General features: G+C 38.8%; 2 protein-coding genes and 1 pseudogene across 2 annotated transcripts; 1 reads left to right on the top strand and 2 right to left on the bottom strand.

Annotated features, from left to right (window-relative positions):
* Window positions 1–1,246: 1,246 nt before the first annotated feature.
* On the bottom strand, window positions 1,247–3,323 carry LOC140941872 (uncharacterized; the record flags this gene model as incomplete). The annotated part of the gene is made up of 1 exon (XM_073390878.1): window positions 1,247–3,323. A coding segment is annotated over one exon (1,641 nt), but the record flags the coding sequence as incomplete, so codon positions are not given.
* Window positions 3,324–3,719: 396 nt separating this feature from the next.
* LOC140941873 (uncharacterized) lies at window positions 3,720–6,726 on the top strand (annotated as a pseudogene).
* A 4,086-nt stretch (window positions 6,727–10,812) lies between these two features.
* Window positions 10,813–12,438, bottom strand: LOC140941794 (uncharacterized). The gene has a single exon (XM_073390807.1). The coding sequence runs from the start codon at window positions 12,436–12,438 to the stop codon at window positions 10,813–10,815; it is 1,626 nt and encodes a 541-aa protein (XP_073246908.1).
* Window positions 12,439–14,065: the final 1,627 nt, after the last annotated feature.

Here is a 14,065-nt window from a genome sequence, read left to right on the forward strand (position 1 = left end):
CAAAAACATTAAACATGCACGACTGAATACGCGAGCAAATTCTTGCCCTGGTACGTCACAGACTTTGTAAGCAAGATGCTGTTGACACTTTTAAAACTTTTTAAAGCGTGACGTAATCACTAGCTGAATGACAGGAGCTTTATTGGGTGAGTGTACTTTCTACTGGTTTGCTCACTATATTTTCCGTGAAACGTGAAATGTCCATATATATTTTTCGTGAGGCTACTAAACTATAATCAGTCTTAACCACCCACCAAAAATGTTGGTAGGAGACTAGGTACGAAAAATTCTTTTTTAAATGCGTATGCGTGGCGTCAGCTCCTGGTGGCGTATGATATGTGCTTCCTCTTTCGCACGGCCGCGGAATGAGAGGCGCGACCACTCTTTGGCTCTCTTTGGTTATTTTACGTAAAATGGTTGGAAGAGCTAACTTTAGTGATCTAGAGATACCAGGTGGAGAGAAAAGTCGGATTTATTTTCTAAGATTAAGCTTTTCAAAGGAAAAAATTCTTGAATGTAACTCCAAGTAGCAAAGTTGATGTTGGTGATGTATCAGTGTCAGAGGAAAGCTCGACAGCTGCTGAACAGCTCAAAACAAGAGAGAAACAAATAGAATATGTCACTGGAAAATTCACATATGATCGTTTTGGATATCTTTGTATGGTCTATTTCTACGTTGCTGTTTTCAAATAATTTGTCATTTTCAAATGCGTAATAAAGTTTGACAAGGTTTTTCTAGACTAACAGGTTTTAATCGGAAAATTCTAGTGGGCATGCGCATGGCTGAGCATGTAACGTGACAAAACCAAAACGTGACCAAAATCAAGCTCCATCGAAGTCACCGCTCGAAATAAACTGCCTCCTCATCACGAGGCTCATTTGCATAAAATGAAAGTTTACACCACTCGACCAACCAACCAACCAACCAACCAACCGACCAACCTTGAGTGCAGCTTCCTATAACCTCGTGAATAGATTCACGAGTTAAAAATCTATAGCCTGTGAACAGGCTAAACATCTAACGTATTTGTGGCTATTTCCCCCGCTGCTGCATGTAGTCTACTCTCAGTGAATTACTGTTCTGGTCATTGAACTACTGGCGTGGTTATTGAACTGTTGTGTGATCACTGAACAAATTAACAATATCTTTCCTAATCTATACACACAAAACAAACAAATAAACAAAAAACTTACTATTGCTTTATTTTACTGAGAATTCTTTAAAAATTATACAAAATTCCGAAGGAAAAGATGGGGCGCGGTCCCCTCGGACCACCCCCAAATCGGCCCATCCATGATTTTCGAATACCCCAATTTCAATCAGTTTTATCCTTGCCGTCTTTTGTAAGTTGTTGAATACAAAATTTTGTCTTTCAAAATGTAATCAATCAATCAAAGATCTCTCGACCATTTAAGGATAAAGAATACTCGACTTCTTAACACCTAAGAAATTACTTCTCCTTGCCGTTTCTGTAGTAAGACCAGTAAATGTCAGGGGGAAAGGATCATTTCAATCAGGGATCTTGGTGTCGTTACAAGGGATTTTTCGTGGAATATGAAGGACGGAAAAATTCAATAAAAGATCTTTTTAATGGGCTCTCTCTAATAGTAAAACGCAAAGCCAGGAGGACTGGGAACTATTGGAAAGGAATATATATTTAAGAATGATTGGGGTTTTTTTCTTAAGTAAAGGGCATTTTACATGTCTGGTTTAACAACTCGTGGAAACGTCCGTGCACAACTGCTAAAAGGTTAGTACCAGTCCAGATGGCTATTGGAACTGCATTTACAATTGCCACCAAAGTATGTCTTTTCCAACGTTTTTGCCAAACAGCCATGACGGCTATATTCTGATAACGGGTCTCAATCGCCAGAGAGACACTGGTAAAAAACCACTCTATTACAAGCTGAACCGAAGTATGAATGGCAAATCGTTGTAGCAAAGTTAACAGAGGCTTGTCTGTTAAGTAAACATATTGATACAAGTACAAGAATCCATTCACAGACACTATAGCAGCTGATTCAAACAATATACTCATGATTGTAATATCAGCCATGAGTCTCTCACGACGAGGAGTACGAAAACTTCCCCAAGGAGAGGAACTTCTTCTTACTACCAGTTGGTGACAAAGATGATCAATGAAAACCATTGTACTTCGCTCTATGACTTCTGCAGCTCCATGAATGACTCCAAGAAGAGCGATGGTCTGTAATCTGCCGAGATCCGCTTGTAAAATTCTGAAAATAACAGCTGCCCCACAATACAAGGGGACCAACAAGACAAAAGAATATCCCGGATGTGTGATATTGTATAACCGCTGAGCGCTTATTCGCGAGATTACTTTGAGGAAGACGCCAACGAGAGGAGCGAAAAGTGCGATTATCAGTTTGCCGTTTTTGTTTTGTGCATTGTAGAGCGGGTAAATCAACGTCGTTAGAATAGACAGAAGGAAACAGAAACTTCCAGGCACTACCAGTTGGAAGAACAAAATCAATTTTTGTTTTCTTGACCATAGATATCCACTAAAGTGCTTGGTTATAAGATATATTTGAGCGCACACGCTAGTAATAAAAAGTGCGTTAAGTGGAATCTTTTGTGAAACAGAAAGCTTTGACTCGGACACGCCAAGATACTGAAGTAATACACGATAAACCGCATCCAAACAGTATAAAAGGCAAGAAGTAAAAATCAGTTTTTTCTTGACACCTATTAGCTGAAATGGGCGAAACAGAAAGAGAACGTTGATGAAATACCAGATGTAAAGAAATGCGCAGAGGATCGAACCCGAAATTGTTTTCATCCACTGCACTTGTACAGGAATCTTCTTTTTAAGAGAGAATTCGCAGTTTTGCTCAGTTTTCATGTTGATATATGAGATCAGTATGTTAATCGAACCTACGATCACAGCGCTAACGAGTGAAATTAATCCTCCGATGTACATTGATTTACAAATTGTGCGGATGACAGATGGTCTCAATCGCTTCCAAGCCATTGCTCTATATTCATAGGAGGCAATGTCTTCTGTTTCCTCATTATTCTCTATTGAGCTAGCATCAGTTACTTTTACTTCCACACACCTAGACACTTGATAATGTAAGCTTGTGGCTTCTCTGTCGCTGTATTCTTGGTAAATAAGTTCATCAACAGGATGACAATACCATTCTCGCCCTGTACTCTCCAAAGGATTGTAGCCAAATGATTCTGCTGTAAATTCAGGTTCATTCGGATTACAGTGCTCTGTAACATCTCGTGTGAAACTATATAGGATATGACCAAATAACTCTGCTATGGTGCTTCCATGCCAAGCATAATTGTAGCCACGTTACAGAGGTAGCAAATTGAAAACCTTCATTCCTTCGTGTATACATCTCAATACATCTCAGTTGTGTTCACTTGCTAGTAAGTGTGAAGTTCGCGTTGTGGCTTCAGCTGGTACAATTAGAAACGTAAAATGAAAGATTTTGTAAGATGTAAATTGTCGGCTAATTTGGCGTATGGTATTAGTTTCCACTGCTCAACATGTCAAACTTTTCCGGGTTTGTTCCGGAACGGCCCAGTGTGAAACTATAAGTCAGCGCAAAAGATGACACTGAAAGCTGATGTTTCGAACTACATGTAAATATTAAAAATAGGCTTGAAATCATAGTATTCAGTCACGTTTCACTCGACTCACCTTTTTGTATATCAATCATAATTTACAATTTATTTTCCTAGACACGCTGTCCTACTACGTGAAACAAATGAGCACCAGCACACTGATAGAGGTGTTTGGGCACATTCTGTACAGGTTTACTCGGGGTGTGACAGAGCACTACAATCCAGATGAACCTGAATTCACTGCAGAATTTTTTGGTTACAATCCTCTGGAAAGTACAGGACGAGAGTGGTACTGTCATCCTGTTGATGAACTTATTTACCAAGAATACAGCGACAGAGAACCTACAAGCTTAGATTATCTACCATCCCTTTACAGTTTTGGTGTTAAAGTAACTGACGCTTGCTCAACAGAACAAGATGAAGAAACCCAAGAGGCCCACCAAAATGAAGACAAATCCATGGCTTGGAAGCGACTGAGACCTTCTGTGCTGCATACAGTTTTTAAATCTATGTACAATGGCGCTTGGATTTCCCTTTTAATGGCTATCATCGTATATTAGGGACAATATCCACAGTGGTGTTTTATTTATCTTTCGAGACTGTACATCACCACTGAACTCAACCTCAGTACAAATGCAGTGGATGGGATCAATGTCAAATATACTTGCTTCGGCTTTCATTTATGTTTGGTTCTTTATTCTCGTGCTTTTTCTTTTTCGTCCCTTTCAGTTAACTGGGATTAAACGAAAACTTTTCCTTTTTTGTTATTACATATTCTTTGGACACAATTTATCGTGTTTCCCTCCAAGCTGCTGGTTTAGCTCATTCCTATATTTCCAATCATTTGAGAATTCCGCTGAGGGCTTTCTTTCTCAGCAATCAGTGTCTGCAAGTTTATGTTTTAACAAAGTACCTCTGCCCACGTTCACAAAAGAAAACGGCTTTATTCTTTTGGTTTCTTAGCTGCCATCCTTGGGGTGTACTTAATTATATATCCAGTATACATCAAAGGAAATTCAAATGGGAAGCTTTTAATTGCAACCTTTTCTCCTCTCCTTGGAGTTGTAGTAAAAGTAGCCTCTCGTATTTGTGTTCAAAAGTTGTATAACATCACTCATCCCGGATATTCGTACATCCTTTTATCACCGGTCTATTGTGGCGCTGCAGCCCTTTTTCGAGTTTTGCAAGCGGATCTTGGCAGTTTATAAGCCATAGCTTTACTTGGAATAATTCACGGCGCTGCAGAAGTCATTGAAAGAAGTGCTATGGTTTTGATTGATCACATTTGTCATATGTTGTGGAAGAGAAGGTCCGCTCCTTGGGGATGTTTTCGTACTCCTCGTCGTGAGAGACTCATGGCTGATATCGCTATCATGAGCATGCTGTATGAATCTGCTGCTATAGTGTCTGTGAATGGGTTCTTGTACTTGTATCAGTTCATATACGTAAGGGAAGAGACTTTTGTCAATTTATTTCAGTCATTTTCAATTCATACTGCGGTTTCCCTAGCGATTGAGTGGGTGTTTAACATCGTGTCTCTAGCGATTGAGACTCGTTATCAAAACATGGCTGTCATGGCTGTTTGGCGGAGGAGATGGAGGCGCCACATTTTAGTGGCGATTGTAAATGCAGTACCTATCGCTCTGTTAACAAGCGGCAATCTCTTAGATACGTTACATAACCGTTTCGGCGGAACTTTAAGTATGGCATGTAAAATGCCATTTACATATATAGAACAAAAAGAAAAAGAAAAAGAACAGAGCTCTACTATGGTAAGCCGTTTTTGCGGGCGTATCAGTCTAACTTGAATGACATCCATCGTTAGTTTAGAAGGAAAGTTAATTTGGAGTCTTCTTTTTTCTAGGTTATACAACTCTAACAAGGGTATTTGTCACCCTCATTTCTATTGCACTTCTCTACTCCAAAGGCTCCCGCTGAGAATTCCAATAAATTCAACTGAAATAGCAATAATCGAATAATAGCTAGCGCACCAGCATGGGACGATCTCGTTCCCCTTCCCATCGTTCCCTGTGCGCTCAGGTTCTTTTTCCCTATCCCCAGTCTCCCTACGATACAAAGAGGCGAGCTTTTGCACAGTACTGTATGTAGGGTTTTTTTGGTGAAAAGTTAAATGGTATATTGTTAGCCGCTTTTATGATGACGACTGTCTTGTTGTTCAGTTAGATATAAACCTTTACTTCAAAGAGGTAGCTCTTTTAGTTTTTGTATAAATTAAAAACTGCTTTCCATAGAGGCCTTATATAATAAACTAAAATGGAATGTGCTCCTCGAAATATTAAAAGACAAAGATGATTACCTTGATGCAACCATGATAACACAAGAAATAAAATCGCGAAATCCTAAACCTTAGCCTCTTTCACAGGTTGCATTAAACAGATTTGTCTTTCTTGCTTTTGAATTCATTACACATATTTCTTCTTTTCTTTTTCTTTGCTTTTTACCTATTATAATATAATATCTGATTTGTAATAGAATTAATTTGGCACGCCTCGACTAGCGTTTTCTTGCTAACTGCGTGCCAAAAAATTGCACTTGTAATGTTATGATAATAAATGTCTTGTCTTGTCCTGTCTTGAATTGGAATAGAAATAATAATCATCATTGTGCACAGATAAAAATAGCTATATATAAAATCTCAAAATCTCAAAATCTAACTCATGCATCCACGATAAAAAGGCTTTTTGGTACATACTAATTATACTTTATAGACGGGAACTCTAAGTTTCCTGCTGCTCCTTGTTCTTCTGGGCAATTCATCAGTCCTTGTTATAATGAAAATAGTCAAAAAAACAGTGGACATATTGCGTACATGGGTCTCGCGTCTTTTCTCCAGGGTTACGTAACATAAGAACTTAGCGCTTTTTAGCTGCTCCCCAGACTCATACCGAGTCGTGCTGCGCGCCTCTGCAACTTATCAGCTCAACACTGCACACAGTATCGCAGTAATCAAGATTAGGGAGGACAAAAGATTTATAAATGGTACCTGTCGTGTACATGTTTATGTTTTTCCTAATTTGGCCTAACAGCTTCCTAACCTTGCCGATCAAGGAATCAACGTGCGCATTCCACGTAAGCGACGCATCTACAACAACCCAAAGATAAATTGAAATGAGTAAATTAGAGCCATTAGGAGGCTACCTGGTCCAGTGATCTTAATTATGCAAGCGAAACTTATTGGTTCAAGGAAAACACTACTTTGTACTAAATTTTTCCACTGCTGTCCTTTCGCCACAGTTCAGTAAGTTAGTGACATAAATTACGGAAAGAGATCAACAGTATCAACACTATTTACTGCTTTTAAAAAGTAAAGAGAACTTTTTACTCCTCAAATACTTTCTCCTATCTATTTTTTGCAACATCCGCTTATCTTTCTTTTTCCTACTGAAGCTTTTGATTCATGTACAGTATTGAGAACAAAAAAACAGAAATCACCAGTATAGAGCAGCTGTGTTTAACATACTGGCCAACAGCATTCCACTTCAATTTTCCCATATCCATTACTACATGACTGTATTCCTTACTCGTCAGAGTTCACAATTGTATTTGCAGTATCAGTAACTGACAACAGGAAGTCGCAATGTAAAATTCGTTGCATGAATAACAGTTACCGACAGTCCAAGTTAGCAGAGTTGATGTTAGGCCATGCCCAGAGAATCGATTTCGTTTCCCATCGCCAATAAGACACTTTGAAAGCGTCCATTTGGGCTTATACCATGCGAAAGACAGACAAACTTAAAACTTAATAAATGGGAATGTCAAGGCAAAGCTGAGGGCCACGAAGTGCTATGAAAGTCACATAAAAGGATTGTTTACATTTTTCCCATAGAAAGGGCACATTCGATTAATGAAAAAAACACCACGGATCACTTGTTTTGACTTTCATTACATGGTAAAGTCTTGAATTTCGGTGGAAATCAATAATTAAAATGAATGTAAAATAGGTCCACGATGAGAGATTGGCTCGCAGGCTATTCTCAAAGTTGCAAGACAAGCTAAGTGAAACCTTTCCGTAACTCGGAGTAGCATGAGAGTTGCTCTCTGTGTGCGACCGCGACCAAACCAAACTTAACCTGGCGTTGCTTTTACGGCCCTTTTAACGGCTATGAATTGTTTTTAGCAATTAATTTCGACAGCAAAGTAATGACGCCATTATATTTGTTACTTGCTTTTGTATTCTCGTTACAGGGATAATTTTTTTTTAGGAAACCAGTTAAAGTGAACTTGTACCACCCTTAGTTGGCTCGATTATGGCAAAGTATGAACAAAGTTCTATGAGAGCGTTTTGAAAATATTTGGAAACGAAGTTTTAAGGGTCTTAAAAACAGTGGAAAAGCATGTCTAGAAATGTAGTTTTATCTTATAGCGGCTTTTTCCATTTGAAACTGTGTACTGAAAAAGGGGGGATTGCGAGAAAGAAGAATTTGATTAGCCATACGTTCGGCTGCTCTCTTTATCATTTTTGTAAGTAATTTGGTTCACAGCTACAAATTTCACGGTTATAAAAAAAACCAAGCCTCCAAGTTTCAAGGACATTGAAAACAAGGGAGGCAATTAATTGAATGGGGCTTCAAATGTCACAAATCCCCCACCCCCACCCCTAGATTTTGTGTTTACAAGTGGGCGACCCCATTATTAGCCTGAGAAAACAGACGACATTTCCAGACGCCACGAACGGTTCCCCGCCAAGTTACGTCTGAGAATTGAGACGAGCGCAGAAATTCCATACTGATGACGCGTCACTACCCAGATTTGGGTAGTGCTTCTGATTGGTTAAACCGAATTTCACAAGCGGCACGACCAATCAGAAGCACAACACAGATCTGGGTAGTGACGCGTCATCAGTATGGAATTTCTGCGCTCGTTTCAATTCTCAGAAGATCACTTTCTTTCGTCACTTGCTGTGTTAACCCTTTCACTGCCAAATGTGGCCAAAGGCAAATTTCGACAAAATTTGCGAACTTCATTTTCTAAATTTTGACAAACAAATAGCATCATGTGAAAAGTACAGGCAGAGAGCTTTCATTTGATAGGTCACATCATAGGATTTTGTCCATAGACTCAAAAGTAGAAGTCACCTTACAAAACTCCATCAAACACGCTGGCAGTGAAAGGATATAAATACAACTGCGTTTTTTTTTTACATGCCATTCCTCCTTTTACCATCACCGAATGTTAACACCTGATTAAAATGATCGCCGAAAACAAACTGCATGCCGTGCACCGCGACTCCCTTTTACTCCTTTTGCTAAAATGACCCAATACTGTTTGGTCTAGTAGCGATGCTTGTAGCAATGCATAATTATTATCTTAGCCTCTGATTTCTCGTTTTCTGTACACTATTCATATGTTCAGTTTTATTGCAAATTTTATCCCGCGTGTTATGTATTTATCATGGGTTATGTAACCTTTTCTTTGGGGTGTTACATGGTATGCTGTTCTGTTGCTTCATTAGCGGTAGGCTATATATTTGAGTTGTTCTCATTTATATTCATTCGCGTCTTACGACCGTCCCTACGCCCTCAAAATTAAATACCCAGTGACTAGGGGTTTCTCTTAGACGTAGTTTTTTTGCATGCTGCTATATGAAAAGTTTAGCACGTTTTGTATGAATCATTGTTATACGAGCATTGTTTAGATCATTTTGTTGGGTTGTTTTTCTTGCTGTAATTTTTTACATTTCCGAGTTTTCATTCTGTTTGTTGTATTATTTCCATCCATTCTGTTGATGAAGGCATAATAAAGAGGGTCGCACACGGCTCGTGTTGACACACCCCAACTGAGGTTGCTTGTTACATGATAAATATTTTATATTCGTTTGAGCGGGGTAGCGAATTAGAATATAACCTTATTTTAATTTAGTTTTCAATTACCGCACGGGTGGTCAAGCTCAAATTTTTACTCTCTTGCCCTGCTTACAAAACATTAAAACATGCACGACTGAATACAGGAGCAAATTCTTGCCTTGGTACGTCACAGACTTTGTAAGCAAGATGCTGTTGACACTTTTAAACTTTTAAAAGCGTGACGTAATCACGAGCTGAATGCCAGAGCTTTATTTGGTGAGTGTAGTTTGTACTGGTTTGCTCACTATATTTTCCGTGAAACGTGAAATGCCCCTATATATTTGTCGTGAGGCTACTAAACTATAATCAATCTTAACCACCTACCAAAAATGCTGGTAGGAGACTAGGTACGAAAAATTCTTTTTTAAATGCGTATGCGTGGCGTATGATATGTGGCAGTTCCTCTTTCGCACGGCCGCAGAATGAGAGGCGCGACCACTCTTTGGCTCTCTTTGGTTATTTTACTTAAAATCATTGGAAGAGCTAACTCTAATGATCTAGAGATACCAGGTGGAGAGAAAAGTCGGATTTATTTTATAAGATTTAGCTTTTCGAAGGAAAAAATTCTTGAATGTAACTCTAAGTAGCAAAGTTGATGTTGGTGATGTATCAGTGTCAGAGGAAAGCTCGACAGCTGCTGAACAGCTCAAAACAAGAGAGAAACAAATAGAATATGTCACTGGAAAATTGAGATATGATCGTTTTGGATATCTTTGTATCGTCTATTTCTACGTTGCTGTTTTCAAATAATTTGTCATTTTGAAATGCGTAATATTTGTGGCTATTTCCCCCACAGCGGCATGTAGTCTGCTCTCAGTGAATTACTGTTCTGGTCATTGAACTACTGGCGTGGTTATTGAACTGTTGTGTAGTCACTGAACAAATTAACAATGTCTTTTCGGATAGATCTATACACACAAAACACACAAACAAACAAAAAACTTACTATTTCTTTATTTTCTGAGAATTCTTTAAAAATTATGCAAAATTCTGAAGAAAAAGATGGGGCGCAGTCCCCTCGGACTTCTCCCAAATCCCCCCATCCATGATTTTCAAATACCCAAGTTTCAATCCGTTTTATCCTTGCCGTCTTTTGTAAGTTGTTGAATACAAGATTTTGTCTTTACAAAATGTAATTAATCAATCGAAGATCTCTCGACCATGTAAGGATAAAGAATATTCGACTTCTTAATACCTAAGAAATTACTTCTCCTTGCCGTTTCTGTAGTAAAACCAGTAACTGTCAGGAAGAAAGGTTCATTTCAATCAGGGATCTTGGTGTCGTTACAAGGGATTTTTCGTGGAATATGAAAGACGGAAAAATTCATTAAGAGTGACTAGTTTTTTTTCTTAAGTAAAGGGCATTTTACATGTCTGGCTTAACAACTCGTGGAAACGTCCATGCACTATTATTAAGAGGTTAGCACCAGTCCAGATGGCTACTGGAAATGCACTTACAATCGCCACCAAGATATGTCTTTTCCACCGTTTTTGCCAGACAGCCATGACGGCTATATTCTGATAACGGGTCTCAATCGCCAGAGAGACACTGGTAAAAAACCACTCTATTACAAGCTGAACAGAAGTATGAATAGCAAATCTTGGTAGCAAAGTTAACAGAGGCTTGTTTGTCAAGTAAACATATTGATATAAGTACAAGAATCCATTTACAGACACTATAGCAGCTGATTCAAACAACATACTCATGATTGTAATATCAGCCATGAGTCTCTCACGACGAGGAGTACGAAAACTTCCCCAAGGTGAGGAACTTCTTCTTACTACCAGTTGGTGACAAAGATGATCAATGAAAACCATTGTACTTCGCTCTATGACTTCTGCAGCTCCATGAATGACTCCAAGAAGAGCGATGGTCTGTAATCTGCCGAGATCCGCTTGTAAAATTCTGAAAATAACAGCTGCTCCAGAGTACAAGGGTACCAACAAAACAAAAGAATATCCCGGATGCGTGATGTTGTATAACCGCTGAACGCTTATTCGCGAGATTACTTTAACGAAGACTCCAATGAGAGGAGCGAAAAGTGCGATTATCAGTTTGCCGTTTTTGTTTTGTGTATTGTAGAGAGGGTAAATCAACGTCGTTATGAGAATAGTAAGAAGGAAAGAGAAACTTCCAGGTACTACCAGTTGGAAGAACAAAATCAGCTTTTGTTTTCTTGACCAGAGATATCCCGTAAAGTGCATCGTTATAAGATATGGTTGAGCGCATACGCTAGTCATAAAAAGCACGTTAAGTGGAATCTTTTGTGAAGCAGAAAGCTCTGAATCAGAGACGCCAAAGTACTGAAGCAATACGCGATAAACTACATCCAAACAGTATAAAAGGCAACAAGTAAGAATCAGTTTTTTCTTGACACCTATTAGCTGAAATGGGCGAAACAGAAAGAGAACGTTAATGAAATACCAGATGTAAAGAAATACGCTGAGGATCGCACCCGAGATTGTTTTCATCCACTGCACTTGTACAGGAATCTTCTTTTTAAGGGAGAATTCGCAGTTTTGCTCAGTTTTCAAGTTGATATATGAGATCAGTATGTTAATCGAACCTACGATTACAGCGGTAACGAGTGAAATTAATCCTCCGATGTACATTGATTTACAAATTGTGCGAATGGCAGATGGTCTCAATCGCTTCCAGGCCATTTCTCTGTGTTCATGGGAAGCAACGTTTTCTCTTTCCTCATTTTTCTCTATTGAGCTAGCATCAGTTACTTTTACCTCCACACACCTAGACACTTGATACTCTAAGCTTGTGGCTTCTCTGTCGCTATATTCTTGGTAAATAAGTTCATCAACAGGATGACAATACCATTCTCGCCCTGTACTCTCCAAAGGATTGTAGCCAAATGATTCTACTGTAAACTCAGGTTCATTCGGATTATAGTACTCTGTAACGTCTCGTGTGAAACTGTGTAGGATATGACCAAGTAACTCTACTATGGTGCTTCCTAACATTATAGCCACTAAATAACGCTAGGATCCCATAAACCTTTGGCTGGTAGAAACGAAAGATAATGAAACAATTGTCGCATAGTTTGGCGTATATAGTTTTAGTTTCCATGCTGAGCAATTGTCAACACTGAAACCAGTTTTTGGTTTTCAAGTCCGGATATTGCGAAACCTCAAGGCGAAATTATAGTTTTACAGTGGAAAAATGACACACCTAAAACAGTTACTTGGTGCCTTTCTTGGTCGAAAGCATTTTTCAGAAATGGTACCAAAATGCAGACGTCAAAAACTCATTTTCACCTGAGCAGGGCTTTTAAAGCGACAATGCCCCCCACTCCAATAAACTTTTGCTTTCCTAGTTTGTTTGCTTTTGGGAAAATGAATCAACAGAACAGAAGCCTAGTCGCAAGATGCTTGGCTGGGTACGTCTTCCGCAATTTGCTGTAATAACAGAGTTCATTTAGGACGCGGGAAGACAAATTTTTACAATAAATAGTCTTTATTATTGGCTAAACTTGGAAAAATCAGACAGAACTTGAAGGAGAAAGCAAACTTTCCAACTATAATTGATGACTGAGCAGAGGTAAGGGACTGTGCAATAATAATCAGGAGGGGGGGCTGAAAAACTAGAGGGGGGGGGGGCATTACATAAAATTGCTGCCAAGATAAGAGGGGCTCAAAGTAAAATCACTCATTTGACGGAGGGGGGGCCTTAAGTTTTATTCGAAATGTAAATAAAATTAAAAGCAATAAAAGATTCTCAATACAGGCATCATGATAGACTGTAACAAATATCAACACGAACAGCTGTGTTAAACGATTATTAAAAATATTCCATCAAAATGAAAAGCAAATTCACAACTGATCATTTTTAACCCGTCTTCTAATTAATTGAGCTGACTCCTATGTAAAGCAAAAATCATGAACTTGTTTTTCAGCTTCCCCCATAAAACAATGGGAATCAAACAGATCTCGTAGACAAGCTTTGTCGGTTTTTGATGTGAATAAAAGTAATGTTTCCTCATCGACTGAATCGATTTGCTGAATTCCATATATATGTGGCTCATAACAAAGTTCAACAGGCTCTCCTCCCAAGGATCTAAATATAATGAAAACTCTTTTTCGTCTGTTATTTGAAGCGTTCAATTTCCTGTCCTTTGATTTTTTTTCTCTGCTCCTTTTCTCTTTCTAGCTTCAGAAGTTTTAGATTTTGAGCCAATGTGGCAAGCACCCCGGTACTTAGCAAATGCTTTGTCTAAATCTTCAATCAAGCGATCAACATCCTTCTCGATACTAGATGTTACATAATAACGTTTGTCATTATTGAAGCTGTGATGGCAGCTCAGTCCAGTTTTGAGTTTACCAGTGTGGTGGGAGGGGGGGGGGGGTTCGACGTTATTTTTTAACATAACAGAGGGGGGGTTAGAACTAATTTTTTTGGTTTTGGAGGGGGGGTACTGTCTAAGTTTTTGCTACATAACTCTAGTTTTTCAGCCCCCTCCTCCTGATAATTATTGCACAGTCCCTAAACGGCCTTCATACAACTGAAGTTTCTACATATTTTGCTTATCCCACATTTTGTTAATGAGGAGAAGAGACATAATTGTTTATTTTTGTTACGCAGGTTTCAACA

Source organism: Porites lutea, chromosome 6 (assembly GCF_958299795.1).
Source record: "Porites lutea chromosome 6, jaPorLute2.1, whole genome shotgun sequence".
NCBI lineage: Eukaryota > Metazoa > Cnidaria > Anthozoa > Scleractinia > Poritidae > Porites > Porites lutea.